The following is a 20,000-nucleotide window of genomic DNA, read 5'->3' on the forward strand; positions in this document are numbered from 1 at the left end:
ATTGATAAATAATTAAATCATCAGCAAATTTTACAAGCGAATTTTGATTCGGTGCGATGACCTTGATATCACTGACTATGATAGAAAATAATATATGGCCTAATACAGTCCCCTGGAGGACACCTCTATTAATGTTTAAATGATTCGTAACAACGCCATCAACAATAACTCTTTGTTTTCTCCTTGTCAAAAACTAATAATCCAGGCATCATGTGTAGGTTGAGTTTGTTGATTCTCTACTATTCACAGAGAGGTTTTTCTCCGAACATTCCGGTTTTCCCTGGCTCTCCTCAAAAACCAATACTTGGCTTGATATGCTTTGATTGTTGATTTCAGTCTACAGTGTCCCCAATCTGTGCTCCAGCCTTAGAACGACTAGACCTGTAAATAAAGTTCATTCCTTTTCTTTCCTTTACTCAAATATAGTATCAATCGAATCGAGTTTGCACGCAGAGACCAATGCGACTAACTATTCATGTTTATATACCTTAAACCAACCAAAAGGGGTTGACAAGAATCGCTTTCCTCTTAGGCGCTAACATTATTGCATTTCCTGACCTGATACAATTGTGTCTTAGGCACTAAATACTTCAAAAGTCTGGAAATTTAATCGTCAAAAGCACATACACATCACTTTTGCTTGACAGATTTGCAGGATCTCCAAAGAGTATCTCAGGTGCCGTCCACTTTATTGGCATACAGCCCTAGGGAGAAAACAGCATTGCAAAGAGGTACACAGAGAACAAAGTGAAAGGGAATCCATCAATAATGTAACCCACCTTTTTGGCATTGCCATGTCCATATTTAAAGTTCTGGTAAGATAACCCAAAATCAGTGACCTTGCACACACGGTTTTGATCAAGAAGTACATTTCGTGCTGCAAGATCACGGTGAATAATCTACAAAAAGCAAATAATCAACGTTAATCATGCTCGCGTATAGGATAATATGTTCTGTAATCCCACCTGTAGTGAAGAGGTGCGATTTGTATTTCCCTATCAACAAGAGGACTGCAAACGGGTCCAAAGTTAAAGCTTACTCGAAATAACTCAGAGGAAGTTAGTTAGAAGGTCAAATGAAACCATGTTGTCTCGCAGTGATGAGCGCAAATTTCTATTGCGTCGAGAAGCCTGAAAAATTTTTAGGACTTCAACGGGATTTAAACCCGCGACCAACGAAATCCTGCAGTGCAATATATGATGTATTTCATATATATCTTTCACTCATAATTACTTATCACGGGAAGTTGTGAACTCAGAAGTGACCAGCTCCCAACGTCAGTGGCTTCATAGCTCAGTTGGTTAGAGCATCGCACCGGTATCGCGAGGTCGCGGGTTCAAATCCCGTTGAAGTCCTGAAAATGTTTCAGGCTTCTCGACGCAATAGAAATTTGCGCTCATCACTGCGAGACAACATGGTTTCATTTGATTTCATACCCGCAGTGCAATATATAATGTATTTCATATATATCTTTCACTCATAACTACTTATCACGGGAGGTTGTGAACTCAGAAATTACCAGCTCCCAACGACAGTGGCTTCATAGCTCAGTTGGTTAGAGCATCGCACCGGTATCGCGAGGTCGCGGGTTCAAATCCCGTTGAAGTCCTGAAAATTTTTCAGGCTTCTCGACGCAATAGAAATTTGCGCTCATCACTGCGAGACAACATGGTTTCATTTGATTTCATACCCGCAGTGCAATATATAATGTATTTCATATATATCTTTCACTCATAACTACTTATCACGGGAGGTTGTGAACTCAGAAATGACCAGCTCCCAACGACAGTGGCTTCATAGCTCAGTTGGTTAGAGCATCGCACCGGTATCGCGAGGTCGCGGGTTCAAATCCCGTTGAAGTCCTGAAAATGTTTTAGGCTTCTCGACGCAATAGAAATTTGCGCTCATCACTGCGAGACAACATGGTTTCATTTGATTTCATACCCGCAGTGCAATATATGATGTATTTCATATATATCTTTCACTCATAATTACTTATCACGGGACGTTGTGAACTCAGAAGTGACCAGCTCCCAACGACAGTGGCTTCATAGCTCAGTTGTTTAGAGCATCGCACCGGTATCGCGAGGTCGCGGATTCAAATCCCGTTGAAGTCCTGAAAAATTTTCAGGCTTCTCGACGCAATAGAAATTTGCGCTCATCACTGCGAGACAACATGGTTTCATTTGATTTCATACCCGCAGTGCAATATATGATGTATTTCATATATATCTTTCACTCATAATTACTTATCACGGGACGTTGTGAACTCAGAAGTGACCAGCTCCCAACGACAGTGGCTTCATAGCTCAGTTGTTTAGAGCATCGCACCGGTATCGCGAGGTCGCGGATTCAAATCCCGTTGAAGTCCTGAAAAATTTTCAGGCTTCTCGACGCAATAGAAATTTGCGCTCATCACTGCGAGACAACATGGTTTCATTTGATTTCATACCCGCAGTGCAATATATGATGTATTTCATATATATCTTTCACTCATAATTACTTATCACGGGACGTTGTGAACTCAGAAGTGACCAGCTCCCAACGATAGTGGCTTCATAGCTCAGTTGTTTAGAGCATCGCACCGGTATCGCGAGGTCGCGGATTCAAATCCCGTTGAAGTCCTGAAAAATTTTCAGGCTTCTCGACGCAATAGAAATTTGCGCTCATCACTGCGAGACAACATGGTTTCATTTGATTTCATACCCGCAGTGCAATATATGATGTATTTCATATATATCTTTCACTCATAATTACTTATCACGAGAAATTGTGAACTCAGAAGTGACCAGCTCTCAACGTCAGTGGCTTCATAGCTCAGTTGGTTAGAGCATCGCACCGGTATCGCGAGGTTGCGGGTTCAAATCCCGTTGAAGTCCTTAAAATGTTTCAGGCTTCTCGACGCAATAGAAATTTGCGCTCATCACTGCGAGACAGCATGGTTTCATTTGATTTTATACCCGCAGTGCAATATATGATGTATTTCATATATATCTTTCACTTAGTTAGTAGGTATTATTATACATTGGTGTCACAAGCTCGATTTTGATTGGCTATAAGCTCGAAGCTAATTCTTGCTTGCTCTGTTACTCCTACGTCATACCTATGGACAATATATTTTATATACGTAGAATTGACGTCATTCACAGAGACAATAGTTTTATGTATGCAGAAGTGACGTCACCTGACACAGTAACCAGCAGAGAAGAGGAAAGAAAACTTTGCCAACCGCAGAAACTTTCTTTGATTTCCCGCTCATCCAAAGAAATGGATGAGTCAGTCCTCTTGTCTTTACAAATGCAACTCAGGAATATGCATAATGAAACAATTACTGGATTCGGTTTTTGCATGATAGCGATAATTATCAAGGCATCAGTTTGTGTTATCCGCCTCAGCCTTCGGCGTCTGCAGATAACACAAACTTTGGACTATCATGGGAAAACCGAATCCAATAATTGTAAATTAACTAATATGATTAAAAAATAACGTAGTCTGTTCGAGATATAGCCAATGTTCCCCGATTACTGACTTAAAGAGATGACTGTTGAATTATCATGACGACCAGGGCAGGAGTACCCATCGGATCCACTCCGCAGAATATCCGCTCTGCATGCTTATGTCGACCTGGCTGGTAATCTTAGCTGCCAGGGCGGCGGCAGATCACACTATGTAATATCAAGGCATAGGTCGGTATATGGATCTCCAGCGTTATCCCAATGAAGAAAACCCAGTGTTTAAAGCGCGCGCTAGTACGTGTCACCTACAGCCATCCATTTCTTTTCGATATAAGAATATGATAGCAAAATGATCACACATTTTTGTCTAGATAATATCAAACACTACAAGGAGTAAGCATATCGCATGATGCATTTCGTAGATACAATCTTAATCTGTGAAAGATTACAATAAGCAACAATAGTCTTCAGTGGCGCTACTGCTAGTTTTCCGCAATAATGTTTGTCGAAAATTCCACGGCTTTTTCTCAGGTACCCCAGAAGATCCCCATAGGGTAAGTACTCCATGATCAAAATTGGCTGTACTGTAAAGGTTACACAGAGTTTGGACAACTTCTATAATGCTGCATTCAAACTGTTAGCTTCTCGGAAAGGTGGATATGGGCTCTATCATTATTACGTTTAGACGCTTTTAAGAATTAAACAAATAAAGCAGCATTTGCGTGGCTCTGTGTTGGAAGATTACAGTTTGGTCAACCACCTTTGTCAGCATCTCATATTAGCGGCTCACCTTGAATGAGCAGAGGGCATGAGAATGAAGAAAAGGGCGAATATGTACACATTCCCCAAGTTAAAGGTTATGTTACCCAAGAATAAATGTAAAAGTGAGAAAAAGAAAAAGGGACATGAATTAAATTATAATAATATTAATAAAAAAACATTAATCAACGTTACACATTTTCCACATCTTTGTATTATTTCTCTGCATGATGGAAAAAACTGTGTGAAGAACTTTCTATGAAGAAAGTATAGTGAGTAAGAGATGATTAAAAATTTATAACATATTTTTAAAGATAAAATATACAATTGTCATGCAAAATGTACAATTCCTTTAAATTATTTATCTCTCCCTGGTGGTCTTTGCAGCCTGAGTCAGTTTCTCGCACAAAAAAAATAAATAAATAAATAATAATAATAATAATAATAATAATAGTAATAATAATAATAATAATAATAATAAATAAATAAATAAACCGAAGCCTCCGATACTTTCTTGTATGAAATGGCTCCAAGTGGGTTCTCTTTAGAAGTGTGAAATCAGGCACATGACCGTTTTATACAGCCAACCATTTGCATTTTAACTAAAACTATCAGCTTTAACGACTTGCATTTCAGATTGAAAAACAAATGTCATATCTTTTGTCATTATTCCATGGCATTGCTTTGATGATTCACCTTTTTTTTGAAAATTGTTCTGTTTTTCTGTTTCTTGACTTTATGCTATGCAATTGTTGGAAGTGAACTTGACGTTAATAAGGTTTCGTTTGTTCTTGGGAAATGTGGTGAAAACGGCCATTTTCTCATTCTCCAAATGGGCTGGAATTTCCCAAACAATTTGCTTAAATAGACAAATTTAGCCCTGAATATCATCGATTGATAAGGTTTTCACTAGCGGTCTTGTACTATTGGTGCAAATTTCTCACAGCTGTTTCTATTTAGCAGTTGCAATAACATCCTTACCTTGGGTGGTGACACAGCCAATGAATTGAACAATGTTCGGCTGAGGGCTGTCTCCAATAACTTTGCCCAACCCGATTTCTCTCATCAGAGCGGCTCTTCCTTCATCTCCAGATGTGGCTACAACAAATGACACCAGGGTGCAATAAGATTGGACACATGACTTGTGGGGTGTTTCATGGATTTCTACCTCCTTGGTCATGAACTCTTAAGAACACGGTTGTTATCCCCAGAATTGTCTGTCTCATTTTCTTTACGTCATGAGGCACTGTGATAAAAGTAAGTCCATTTTTCTTTTAATGCCGTTTGTTCCTTCAGATAGGAGGCTGATATCGATGGAAGACGATGGTGCGCTTCTTACCCTCCCTCCATTTGTTAGTGCTCCATTTTGCATGTAATTAGAGCTACAGCTACACAAATTAAAGGAAGGTGTTAAAACATGCAGACATTTAAGTCGCTGAGAATCGAACTTGTGACCTTTGGCTGTCAAAGACGCGCACCAGTCAATTAAGCTACGCCTGCTCTTGATTCAGTGTTTGGGGCTCGAACGCTTAGGGAGAATTGAATATGCTTGATCGATTCAAACCTCCACTCTGTCATCCAGTTGGCGGTATTTAACCATCTTATATCGCATTTTGAACTGCAATTTATCAGTGGAAAATAGGCTCAAAAATGTTTAAAAGCACTATCTATTTATGAATTTTATGAGGAACTTTATCCCTCAATGTGCGACGAGGGTAAAAATCTGGTGTATTTAAGGCAAGACGTCGCCATGAAAGTTTGAAATAAAAGTTGAAGAACAAAATTTTTTTTGCACACTTGCAATGAATAGGGATCAAGCAGGAGAAAAGGAGTAGGAAACCTCTTAGGAGAAGGTGATCTATTTTGGTAATCTCCGCATTTGTTTCGAGGTTAAGATAAAGGTGGGTAGATTATGAAAGAGTTGATTGAGAATTGATGATTTTTGCTGCACCCTTTCATAAAATATAGTAATGAGGATTCTTTTTTCTTTCTGTTGCGACATATTTTTATCGTGCATGTTGAACGAGGTTTTGCAAGCCTCTACGTGACAGGCAGTTCATTAAAACACTTGTGATATTGCAGTAGAAAATTTCCCTGTCCTCTTTAACGAAACGGTATCTAGTGGAAACTATAAATTAACAAAGCCGAATGGTACTCACGAGAAAAGCACTTTGCTGCAACAAAACGTATGCCTGGTTTTCCATTTTCACGACTCAAGGTTGCTCGCCAAACTGTTCCAAATGCTCCTGAACCAATGACCTCCTCAAGTGCAATCTGGCGACGTGCTATTTCCCATGCGTCCACTTCAACATTCAACACCTCCATTTCATGTTCTTCCTCGGCACCTCGTGATCTTTAATCCAGAAATGTTGGGTGTTAGTTCTCTCATTTTCCAATGATGGGTTGCTTGCCGCTCGCCAAAACTATTTTTCGTTTTGTCACAGCAGGTTTACAAAAGCGTAATTGGTTTGCTTATTTGATGCGGGAACACTCCCAAGGATGATGCAAATAATGTAGTTTGAATGTCAGAAACCACTTAGCGGCAAGCAAGAGAAAAATCTAGCCCTTGGAATATGTTAGTTTTAGGCTATGTCACGAAAACGGGTGTCTGTTCCCCAAGACGTTTGCAAAGTCAAAAGACTTCGAAATGACGTTCAGAATTGCAGAAACAAGGAGGTTGGTGTATGATGCCCGAAAACCCGTAGTGGGAGACTAACTAAGAAAGCCATACTTAATATCCAACAGCTGCCATTTTACAATGCCAGATAAGTTCACATCATGTATGCTTAATAATCGCGCACTTCTTGGGGAACAGAATTCTGATCTTGAAATATGTTTTGTGAAATTCACGTATAACGGCCAACCCCCCTACACTCTCTCTCTCTCCTTCATTCTGTCTGAGGATGAGGGGACAGGACATTTCCATCATATATCGGCCTCTTCTAATGATAATTCTTTTTAATCTCAATTTAGCCCGTGTTCAAGATGCGCGGTTATTTGGAGGAAGACACCTGATTGTTTGTCATTGGCTGTGTGACCATGGCGCGAAGCTAAAAATAGCTGAAGCATGGAGATGTGTTCTCTACCTTCATTCTCTCTTGCTTGTGGTTAGTTATGCTGTTTACAGAACGGGGCGTCATACGTAGAGTATACCATAGAGAGCTTACGCACAAGACGTTTGCCAAGTAGCCGAAGAGAAACTGGGTCGAGACCGACGTTCGTGACTTGACTTGCTTGCATTAATCATGTCACATTAGTGATTTCGCTAGTTGTGAAGCAGTTTTGATTCTTTCTTAAGACTAAATCAAGATTTATTTCAGAAAGACAAGAGATATGCTTTTTAAAAGTTACAATCAAGGATTGGTACGAGACGATAAACATTTTCTTAATTAATTTATTGTAAGAGAACACGCCTTGAAACCTTCAATTTACCCACACACGTTATAAATTGGATGTGAGATGTCATGGGTAATTCTGAATGGATCCTGAATATAGTAAAATTATGCGTTCACTACCAAATGAATGAGACGCATACAACAGAGTAGATACAGGGGCATATAGGCCAGCAAAGACCTCATACGCCCGTTTATTGTAGGAACACTGACAAAACAAATACTGCTCAGCATCTCACATGCCACAATGCAGACATGTGTCTCCAGGGACAAACCAATTCACAGTAATATAAATTATTGCGACACTACTGGATACGAAAAGCCAAAAGCACTTTGTGGAAAAAAAAAAGGAACGTATACCCCCACCAACTCTTAAATCAAACTTAAACTTGGGAAGTGAATTGTTGCTAACTTAGAAAGGTTTTCAAATCGTAACAATCTACTACATATATCTGACACGTATACTCATAATCCCTTTCGCATGACGTCAATCCTCCTGTCCGTGCCGGCAAATTAAATATCTCTGTCTATTACGCTTCGCTTCATTGTCAGAAATACTATATTTTGCCTTCACTACCAATGAGAGGCATACATGTCGACAGTGTCGTTACAGGAGCGCATTGATCAGCAAAGACCTCATACATGTTGACAGATGAAGAAGGAGCTTGAATTTGGTGTTGAGCGCACGAGTTTACTGAATAAATTGACACTACAAAGCTAAGGAAAAATTAAGCTTCACCTACAGTCCTAGATACTTGGAAACCTTAAGCCTCGTTGTAGTTTAGTCCCACGTGTAAGGCCCTGGCTACTCTCTCGGTTCTCCACCTTCAATTCCTCTCATTTACTCCTTCGACCTTGCGAAAGAATCTCAACAGCCTCAAACCAAAAAGAAATTTCTCAGTAGCCCCCCACCCCCCTTGAGGGAATAAGCAGTTTTTTCACAGAAGCCCAGTCTTCACAAAATGCGTTAACACCACTCGTGCCTGGCCGATAAAACTTTGAATTAAACTACGCCAGTTTATCATTGTATATTAGACACGCAAAACAAACAAACTTAAGGGGACCCCAAACTTTATCTAAGAGTTTAAATATGTCGTTATCAGTGATAGTGTAATCATTATAATCTATTATTCTACTGATTTCGTCCGCCACATAGATAAGATCTGGGACTCCAATTAACATCTATGGTGATTCCGTTTAACATATATCACTGAAAAATGTTCGATGACAATTTCTGGAATCGAGGGACCCTGGATCCTTTGCTTACAATTGATAAAATAATTATCTGTGAACCATGACACAGTTTGTGATTTCAAATCTTCTGCAAAAGCATCAAGCGACAAGTGCCGGACCTTTCTTTGCTCTCAGCTTCAGACCAATTCTGATCAAACGCCTTTACCTCGGTAACGACTACACCCCCACATTCTACGCTGGATGCGTCAGAATACCCCATTTTCGATGGCCTCTATTTAACCGGCGAGATTGGAATGCCATTGCATTTACAAAGGATCACTTGCTAGAAATCTAACTCAAATTCCACGCCTTCACTTGACGTAATTTTACATGATCAAGCCACGACTGAGCAGAATAAATTAGTGCGCACAGATTTTTCAACATCAACATAGATACGTTGCATACATGGATGGGTCGCCGTAATCCTCCTTAAAGATCATTAATGTCAACAAGAGGGCTCGAGATCCTTTTGTCCGTGGCAGCAAGAATACAATCGGTGGTGTTAATTTCCGTTGCAAGCCGTCTGAAATGACAATCGTCTGGCATGACTTCCAAACACTGTATTCTTCGATAGGCAAGAAACCAAATTACAACAAATCAGCGTGATATTTTAAGCTACATATATTAATTCGTGAGACAGAACGACTCGCTCCCAAACTGTCATTAAAGAACAAAACGATTGGTTTTCCTTCGCCGGGCAACTTTTCACCAAAAGGTATTAATTTTTTTGAGAAAGTGTTGCGAGCCAAAGACAGCCCAAAAGGCAAAACAGTAAACATAAGGAATCTGGCAGTACCGACTTGATATCTCCAAGCTAGGGCTAGAAACTTTCTGCGTTCAGGAAAGATATCTATGTGGAGATACCCCTAAGAACTTCTTTGGCAACCCAAATGCCTTCGCACTCAGGCTTGAACTTCTTGCACAGGTGGTTATTCACATGCGTAAGATTTAAAATGAATCTTTTCTTTCCAGGCTTTATCTCTTAAAGCAATGTAATGCAGGTTATAGTACCATATCGAACACCAATTATTGCTGAAAAGATTCGGTCATTTTCGTTGAAGTAAAAAAGTTACCATGGCAACAGGAAAGCCCTGCAAAAACACCCCATATTTTGGATTTAGCTGCTCATATCTCAAAAACGAACTCGGTGACCCTCATTCTTATTTCTGAAATGTGATCTGTGCAGCGACTTTAGAGGCACCTTAAATAATTGAAAATTTAAGGTAGCTCTAAATCCGCTCCACAGAATCTTTTTTTATAATTTGCAGAGAGTTTCTTCTTGGCCTGCTGAACACTTTTGTGCAATAATAAAAAATATAGGGTGTTTTTGCAAAGCTTTTCTGTTGCCCTGATAACTTGTTACGTCAAAAAAAAAAAGATTTCATCTTGTTTAGCAATAATTGCTGTTTCACATGGTACCATAACATTGCTGCTACGTGATAAATTTTGTGGTGTCAATCCTTCTATTAAGAAAGTTTCTTTCAAGTGTTGATACCGTTTTGAGCCAAATTTCTTCGGTGAATGACAAGGAAATATGAAGTTGATTTGTCCAGTGTATACGCAGGAATAAAAGAAAATCAAAATCAATGAATAAATTAATAGAGTTATTCCACATCAAATAAACCTACCTTTCCGCGTTTTTTTTTTTTTTTTTTTCATTTCACCACGGACAGCAAATACCCATTTTCGACATTTTTGACTTGATGTTTGGGACGTGTGACGTCATTTAAAAAAAAAATCACTTCCGGCCAACGTCCATGTTGAGAAAAACATCGGCTGCTTAAGCTCTCTAATTAGCTAATGTCTTTTGTAGTGCGTTGCAGTACAGTGCAGTGCAGTGCAGTATATTGTAAAGTAGGGCTGTATTGTGGAGTATTGGGTTAAAAAATATAAGTTGTCTAAAAAGAATGACAAATAAATAAATAAGAGATAAATTGCTTACAAGATAGAAAACGGAAAAAGGAAATCGAATAGAGTGTAAAATCGTCCTTATACAAAAACAAAAGCAATAGAGAGAGCGGTAGATGACCTTGGTTGGACTTGTAGAGGATCAATCTAATTTTGTGGAATAAGGAAATGCTTGTCGTTAACCCGTCTGCACCAGTTTTTGAGACTAGTTTTTTTCTTTTTTTTTTAAGAATCATTAAGTCATTCTATCTCGCTAGAAACATTTCTTACGACCAAATTTCGAGGTCTGTCGAGATTCCATTATTACGGTTAACGTTCACTTTAGACAAATGAGCAGTATATGAGATCAGAACGACTGAGCAAAGGTCTCTATTTCTTTTAAAGTGCATTATTGTGTATTACAAGTGGGTTAGCGGATGTGAGAGAATGATTAACACATATCAAATGAAAGGTATTACAATTGAACCCACTGGGAACTCGGAAAAATCCGAGCCCCAGATGGGCTCCGAGTTGCCAGTGGGTTCAATTGTAATACCTTTAATAGACCATATTCGTATTCTCGGTATAGGACTGGAACTAGCTTGCAATGGAGGCTAATGCGGGGGAATCTTTTCAAATGCAAATATTTTCTAATATATTCCCCCGCATTAGCCTTCATTGCAAGCTAGTTCCAGTCCAATACCGAGAATACGAATATGGTCTATTTGATATATTTTATAAGACCAAGTAAACATGACTTTATGCCGAAGAGGAGGGCTGGTAATTGTCATGACAACCAAAGAAATCGCGAATGCTGTAGGCCTTCTACTACGACTAAGACTACGACTACGCTAAAAACATAGAGAATAACCTTTCCGATGTATTACACTGCTCCACGAGATCGCAAATACCTACATGGAAACATGTAACACTATTTAACTTAAGATGCGGTGATATGTACCTGTCATTCGTCGTTTGCAAAGGTAACAGATGATTAATGCTGATAACACCACAGCAGAAAAAGGGCCGACGATGTAGTACCACTCTATCGCTCTGGTAGCTTTAAAAAATAGAACCATGCATGGTTGCAAATTTTTCAACGCGCAGGATATATGCCATTCGAGGCCGAATTTGGAGGAGCAAAATTTAGTACTCTTCTCCAAGTATTAGAGCTTAAAGGAACCAAGCGATTTAGCAGATATTGCTATGGACCGTATTCATAAATGATTCTTTTCTCTTTGTGCTAATTATCCTCACTAGCCTCGTTGGCAAAAGGAAAATCCAAAAGACTTTTTCTGCCAAACTGAGGCTAGTGAGGATGATCAGCACAAAGGCAAAAGGATGATTTATTGGCCGCGAGTTATGAATACGGACTATATGGTATTATCAATTTGAGAGCAAAACTTAAAGGGGCCATGTCAAGTTATTTGAGGGTGTTTCGGGGAAAACCTTAATTAATCACGAGTTTAAAACTGGAAAATGGTAGTGACGGAAAATCCTTTACTGATAAAATTATCGTTAAGTCACAAACGAGATGATTCTGATCAGAAACGAACTTTATCCTGGTGGTATATTGCAAAAACGTCGAGCCGACTTTTTGCAAGATTGACCAAATGCAATCCGTTTCAATCTTGTACCTTTCTGTCCACCATAGTTTCTCTTTCTTTTATGTTTTCAACAGTTTTAAGTGGTCATTTCAATGTTTCATTCTAATTTTTGGGCATTTTGAGCGTCATGAGATTACAACATTTTGCGTGACATAGCATGCCAAAGACAAGCAACAATCTCAGTCATGCTCCTCTTCATTTTATCTTGCCAGGATGCCTTCCAACAATATAGTGAAAATTGAAACATTCTACTCAAAAACGACTGGAGATGTATTAAATATTTTGAACATTATGACCAAATTAACGAATAATCTTAATTGTATTTACAGGCGTTGCTGAAATGACCTTGCGTCAATGGCCACTCGGGCAATTTCAAGAAAGGATCAGAGGCGTTAAGTTTAACTTATTCATCCTTATGTTCTCATTAACACGAGATGTTGAGTCTGTAGTAGCTTCAGATATTGCGTTTTAAGTTATATTGCAGAAAATATATTTATACGAATATATATTTAATATCCGGCGAAAATTACATTCTTTACAGGGGCCAGGGCGAAGATGGAATGTGACAACGCAATTGATGTCACCAAAAGACGTTGGTCAACAATTTTGTTTTTTTGAAACCTCTCCTCGCTTATTAGAGCATGATCAGTACTCTATAGCATTAGGCTTCATCACTCCATCAACTCGACTACATTTTTTCATTCTTATTTCCTCACTTAAAGCATGCGTGATGATGTGGGGGCCCACTCCCCACAATCAAGTTTAAATTAAAAACAAACAAACAAACAAACAAACAAAACAAAACAAAACTAGGGACCCGCAGATAGCAAATGCTGATCGAGGCGGGCTTAAGGAAAGCTGTCAAGTAGAAAAAAGAATAACAAAAGTAAAAAGTATGAATCCTAAGACACCTAGATACACTCTGAAGTTTAGTGTAACAATTGATGTGCAAACTAACCCTTTTTTTCTTTCTGCCCTCTCACCTCCAAAGAGAGTTTATGAGAGTTTGCATTTGCTGCAAGTGATTGAAAATCTTTTTTGTATATATTGATGGTTCGCCAGATATTTTTGGGATATATTGTTGGTGCCAGATATGCCAGGCAAGTCGTTCTCTGCAGCCTGAATTTGTTGATGCAGAACTTATGGAATCACAATGGAGGTTCCACGGCTAGATAACCTTGGGAATGAGCAAAGACGGTAGTCCTACCATGAAAGGACTGGAGTATATCTTACTGCACTAGTTTGTGGCAGATCAGCCAACTCATAATTCATAAATTAGTCTGTTACGCCAGATGATTCACCTAAAGACATTTAAGTCATCCGGCCATACATACTCACCTCCTGGATTCGTAAACACACACACACACACAAAAACACCTGCGTGAGTAGACACCCGTCAAGTCCCATCACGTTTTGCTCACATATTGATTACTAACAGACTAACGGTGGAACAGAGATAGTTAAAATAAACAAAGTAGCTCACTACACTTTAAAAACCCTACCTGGTCTGGTTTTGGGATAATTTTGTTCTTGCTGCCCTATCAAAAAAGAATTCAGAAAAATTAACATTTCTTTTCAGTGTATTGTTGGGAGCGAGTTCTCCAACAAAACAGCTATGGCTTGAACTCTACAACCATAATTAGCAAACTCTTATTCCAACTCTTTGTTTTTACATATTCAGGACTGTTTTCAACCCAACCCAAAATTCTGTCAACTCATGCCAATGTTTCAACTAAAATATCTGGACGATTACATGAACGATGGTCAATGTGGAGAACAAATTGTCAAAGCACCCATTTGTTTTGTTAAACTATTAAATTGTCTAAAATATTAGGAGTTTCTATAAGGGATGACCTAAAGTGGAATGACCACGTTGACAAAATGTCTGCGAAAGCCTCTCAGTGAATTTTTTTGCCTAGGCAACATAAGCGTGCTGGTATTGACCACATTTCTCTAGTTCAATTGTACTGCCCATGTCTTCATTCTGCCTTGGAATATGCCTCTCAAGCTTAGTTTCCATTTTAGTTTACCATTCTATTTGTCTGATCAAATTGAGAGGGTTCAGAGGAGAGTTTTAAGGATTATGCATCCAGAAGCATCACATAGGAAAACGCTGGAAGATACAAATTTACCAACGCTTATCGATAGACTAGAAGAGTTATGCCTAACTCTGATCGCTCAAAGAGAGTAATGGTCTGCATAAATTAGCTACCCTGCTGCCTGCGCACAAAAATACTTCTCAATACAACTAAAGAAGCAAGCGAATGTTTGCTATGCCTTCTATTAAAACTAAAAGGTAGATATGGGTATGGGAAGAGGCGCTCCCAAATATCCAATTAATAATTTTAATAAAACTAAGTTATCCCTTTGAAATGTTTCATAACACACGCTCAAAACTTCGATGTACAGTTTTCCTCAATCTTAAAGCAGGGATTTTATATTCTGATCTTCTGCGATGCCATCGTCTCCCATACTCGAGAAATTAAGAGGAAGCATGCGATTCTTTCATTGTTGGCAACTACATTATTTTTCTCTACAAGAGTGCGCTACCATGACAGCAATCACTTTCAGGACTTTGAAAGTGTTTTCAAGTGCGCAAATAACAAGATCGGCATTGTACGTACTATTGCTCGTAAAATATATCAACCGGTTTACTGATTCGTGGTCTGAGCTACTTTACTTGAGTATCTGAGACTAGTTAAACGTACACTACTGAGTAATGTGCTGTAAAGTATCCAGCCTTGCTTCTTTTGTTTTACTCTGTAGTTGTAAAATGATAATCAGGTGTTTTTGGGTGAACTTTATAAGAGCATTTTATTAAGGTGGCCGAACACAGTTTTTCCTCGTTCAGTGGTATTCATAGATGGCCGACGAGGATTTTTTAAAATCAAATATGGTGAGTATTAGTCTGGCAGCATCTGTATTTCCGTAGGCATTTACTGCTGAAAGCAAGCCACTGCTTTAGATATGTTGAGGGAACCCTAAGGAACAGGAAAAATACATGTTGCCAGTTGTGCAACCTGTTCTGGGGCTTTTTAGGGGATGCTTTAGAAACCTCCATTTAGACCACGCATGAAAACGAGGCTACGGAATAAAACGCATTCTAAGCTCGTTTATTATGGACAAATTGTCGCTACGTACTATTTTCTTCATAATCTGTGGGTACATGTTGTTAAATAAGTAATTTAATTGCGTGTTCAATCGTGTCTTTCTCTTATTAGTTAACGATGCGTCTAAGTCCTTTTGTCGTATCATTAGAATTAATTGTGCGCAACAAATGCTTCTGCAGCTAAAGTTAATTGTGTGTAACGAATGGTGCTGCAAGGCACAAAGCTTTTTAGAGTGAAGCGTGTTTATTATTTCTAGTAGTGTGAAGTTATCTTCAAGTAGTGTGAAGTTATTGATACTTCAGGAAAGACTTGATCTTGTGTTGAAGTTATAGACAGTATGTTAAGAGACAGACGTGACCACTTCAACAAAGGAGCCACACCGTTGCCAGGCAAAAAGCACGTGCTGGAAAACACAACTACGTTTATACACAAAGGCGTTTTAATGTCTCTCACGGAAACTTTCATGCGTGTGCTGGCCTCGTAAACGATTTAATTCATACCTGGGCAAAATAGGATATATTTCTTATTCGGGATTAATCTATCTGGGTTAATTAACTAGAGAAGATAAAAGAATTCTGTTGACAAGAGCTTCTAGTACGTGTTGTCGTGCAACTGCTGTACTCCTGGTCTTTAGTGTATATTAGTAAATAAAGGTTGTAACGCTAAACTAAGGTTAGGTCGAATGTTGTTGTACTGTCGAGAAACAACCCTGTAGTTCCATCCTTATTGTTGTAGAGATTCCGATACCGTACTAACCATTAATCCTGTATTGACGTTATTAGTTTAGGGCTTGGATTAGCCAGGTACATTAATTAAGATTGTTAATCCCTTGTTTACTTCGGTTGGTTTAGTCTTTGTTACTTTAAGTTTATTAGTTGAGAAGTCACGTTCCGTCCAGGAGGTTTAGGGTAGTGATCCTCGTCAAGCAACCACTGCGATTGGTCTTAGATGGACTAGTTCATGGCCTAGCGGTACTGCAATTTTTAAGTCATCAACATGGACCATGTTTCGTGCAGCCGTAGGTAAACCTTCGTAGTTCATGTTAATCACCCCTTTTCTAGTTGACGTTATCACGTTCTAAGCCTCTAATCCTTTGACCAATCGCAATGCGTTGCCTGGACCAGGAGCGCTAATAAGTAAACGAATCTTTCCAAGTAAGGTGCTCTTTTGAACAACTACTTGCATAGAACGTATCCCTAGGAACTGTTGTAAGAACTGAAGAGAAGATTAAAAGCAAGTGAGAAGTTAATTGCTGTTTGAGTTCCTGCATTCGACCGCAGAAGGTAAAAGGGGGCGCGAGCTAATCCCTGCCCGTGGCATAAAGTTCCCTTGTTACAATGTATCCCTTAATCACTTTAATGTATTACAATGATTATGCTCACGCAAACCATATATCAATCTCCTAATCTGTCTCGAGGAAGCTGTTGTAATGCTACTCTTCCAGAGAGTACAGCATTCTCTGTTTCAATTGATTTCGATAACACTGGGAATTCATATGCCTCAGCTGCTGAACAACTTTTTTCTTCCGTCAAACTTCCATCTACAAGTATTTCACTGGATCCAAGGAAACTGGTCAAGCTTCAAATTCAAACAATACGTGAAAAGTGTCATCTTTATATACTAGTTCTCTGTATATCTGATCCTTGGAGCAGGTCTTTAAAATTTACTCTCTTAGTGGTACTCTTTTATGTACAAAGTTGGTCGGTAGGACATTCAGAAGTTCTGTAACCTTGTACAAAATGATTTGAACAGACCTTCGTACTCACTGAAACGTTGAACATTAATAGATCTAGCCAGCCAACGACAAGGCCTTTTTTTTTTTATCCCTGGAAGAGTAAAATCGTAATATTTCAACGTGAGGAAGAATATTCTGCTTTTCTGGGTACTTTCGATCTTGGTCACAAACCCACACAGCACAATGATCGCCACCAAGCATATTTGCAATATTATTTGAATTGCTGAGTTTAGAAACAGGCCAAAAGCTAGCCCGCTATACACACGTCAATACAACCGAAACGGCTTTATTGAGTTATTTCCTCCAGATTTATACCTGATTTTTTTAATATTTCATGACTATTTCACAATAAACCTTATGACATTACGCAAGCAGGGATGTTAATCAGCAATTTTATCTCATATTTCACGGTTATTCAAAGAAAAACTTACACTTGCCAAGTATAAACATTGCCTAGATCGATTTCTGAATAGACTGTGTCAAAAAAAAATTGTTGATCTCTCTCCAAAATCGTTTTTTGGACGTCGAAATAAGTTACCGCTATACAGTTTCTTTCAGTGACTTACAATGTTTGCCCCCTCGCGATCTTAGAACCCTTTTTTGCGTATAAAGCAGGGATCCGATTACTGGCAACTCATTCATTGAGGAATAACCATACTTTAAGCCTTGTTTTATTCTACAGTCAGCGACAAAATTATTTTCACATTGACCTTTTCAACCCTCTATTCCGTCATAAGCTGTAATTCTTAAGGTGACTGAACACAGGTTTAAGCACTTACATGTATACTGCCCTTTCTGCCATATTTATGCAGTTGGAAGATCAAACTTGATCACTAGTGTGCTACCACGAAAGTTTATATTTTTGACAGTCAATGTGCTATGAAGACCCTTACCTTGGTAACGCATCTACAATCGGCGTCAAAATGAGTTGACACATTGTGTCTGTACAACAGATTTTATGCGTAAAATAACAGGGCTATTTGTAATACGCTTTAAATTTTCCACACAACCTTGTTTTGGGGAGGGGAGAACTGGGTACCCTAGCAAGGACAAAGAGTTAATTCATTAAAGCAAAATTGTACATTCTCCAATCACTATTAGACAACCACACAATTCTAAATCCAAAATAATTTTACCTCTTATTTTGATATCGACAGACGAGGACGCAGAGCCTGCCTTGCTCAGTACTTTGCATGAGTATTCACCACTGTCAGAAACTTCAACTTTTTCAATAAGGAGGATGCTGCTGTCACCGTTTTCAGTGATGTTGGCCCTTGGAATCTTAGAAACGTTATTCTTTTCCCACGTGATTCGCCATGTAGCTTCATTGGCTTTGCAAGTCAATGTCAGTTTATCACCTTCCAGCATTGTGGGATATGGGTTTGGAGATATCTCAGCAGTGGGAAATTCTGAGATTAAAATGGCACAATTCGGTGAGATAAATATCCTCACAAAGTTCCAGCTCATTGCTTCAAAAATTGAAATCAGTGTTAAGAAAGGACAATTTGGACGACAATGTAAAGATAGTTCCGATAATTTAAACTTTAGGAATTTTAATGAGATAAATAAGTTAATTTTTGAAAGCTGGTCAAATTTTACTGCAGAATTTGTTATATGCAGTAAATAGACTGAGAGCTTCGGATCAAAAGCATAAAAAAATATATTATATTGCAGCAGGAAACGACTTCTTTCTCGGCAAATCTAACCAATCGCTGGAAAAGTAAATTTAATATAATTTCACGCTGCTCCACTCCTCCCTAGTGTCACCTCCAGAAGTGATCTCAAGCTTTTATACTACTTTCACACACTCACTAACTAGCATCACCTCTTATCAATAAGGTGTAAATAGGTGTAAGGTAAAAGACCTCCATGATCACGTTTTGAAAGAGCGTGGGCGGAATTAATGTGACAATCTTCCAATGAAAGGCGTTGATGGTACCGCCAGTTGGTGGTGATAATGTTTGAATTACATATTTCACCCAATTCCATGGTTGGTCCAGCAAGCATGTTGTTGGAAAGGAATACTGCTCTCTCGCGCTCCTTTAAACGCGCGCGAAAATGACGTTTGGTTTGTCCGATGTTATACTCGTGTTCGGAGTCATTGCAAGGACTAGTATACACAGAGTGCCTGACACCTGTTTACACCTCATTGATAAGAAACGGCGCTAACTCATATCAAGTAAAGTTCCATCTCCTGCGAAGGTAGGAGATCATGTGATACTCTTTCCGTCCTTATACTTCCTAATAGTAACATTTTCCTTTTTCTGCTTTGTCCATATGCAAATATAAACTAAATAAATTTTTCTCTGTCGTCCTTTACCTTTTGTCCCTTCAACTTTTCCTTCCATAATTACTCTTAGCATTTCATTGTGTCTCATCACATGCCCAAAATGTTATATTTTCCTTCTCTGGATCGTATACAACAATCTGCGATTTTCACCAGCCATTTGCAACACTCTCTCATTGGCGAGCTTCTTTTTCCAGCTAATGCTGACGATTTTTCTCCAACATCACATTTTAAAAGCCTGCAGACTTTTCACCAAGTCTGCTTTTAATGTCCGTTAACTAGTGGGCTTATAAAAGGAGTCACGTAACACCGAGGTTTAGATTACGCCTGAGGGAAGCACTAGGCAGTCAAAACGTCGGGTCTTAAATCGTAACTTCTATAAGCTGCATTCCTTTTAAGCCGGAGTAGCGGAAAATCGACATGGCTGCCTTTTGAACTGTAATCTATCTCATTTGAAAGTAAATATACTCAATTCAAACCCTTTTGTTTTCAAAAGAACGCGGCACGTAATCTAAATCGTATACAAAACTCATAG

General features: G+C 38.8%; 1 protein-coding gene across 1 annotated transcript in view; it reads right to left on the reverse strand.

The window, feature by feature from the left end:
• LOC138000954 (vascular endothelial growth factor receptor 1-like) overlaps nt 1-20,000 on the reverse strand; it is a 99,722-nt gene that overhangs the window by 7,909 nt on the left and 71,813 nt on the right. Inside the window, exons 11-19 of the mRNA XM_068847622.1 lie at nt 18,315-18,587; nt 13,836-13,871; nt 11,598-11,637; nt 6,374-6,567; nt 5,196-5,312; nt 3,844-4,039; nt 3,025-3,103; nt 780-899; nt 628-704 (exon numbers count right to left, since the gene is read on the reverse strand). Of these exons, the coding sequence (XP_068703723.1) occupies nt 628-704; nt 780-899; nt 3,025-3,103; nt 3,844-4,039; nt 5,196-5,312; nt 6,374-6,567; nt 11,598-11,637; nt 13,836-13,871; nt 18,315-18,587 (1,132 nt within the window). The remainder of the gene's footprint in view (nt 1-627; nt 705-779; nt 900-3,024; nt 3,104-3,843; nt 4,040-5,195; nt 5,313-6,373; nt 6,568-11,597; nt 11,638-13,835; nt 13,872-18,314; nt 18,588-20,000) is intronic.

This window comes from Montipora foliosa, chromosome 4, assembly GCF_036669935.1.
Source record: "Montipora foliosa isolate CH-2021 chromosome 4, ASM3666993v2, whole genome shotgun sequence".
NCBI lineage: Eukaryota > Metazoa > Cnidaria > Anthozoa > Scleractinia > Acroporidae > Montipora > Montipora foliosa.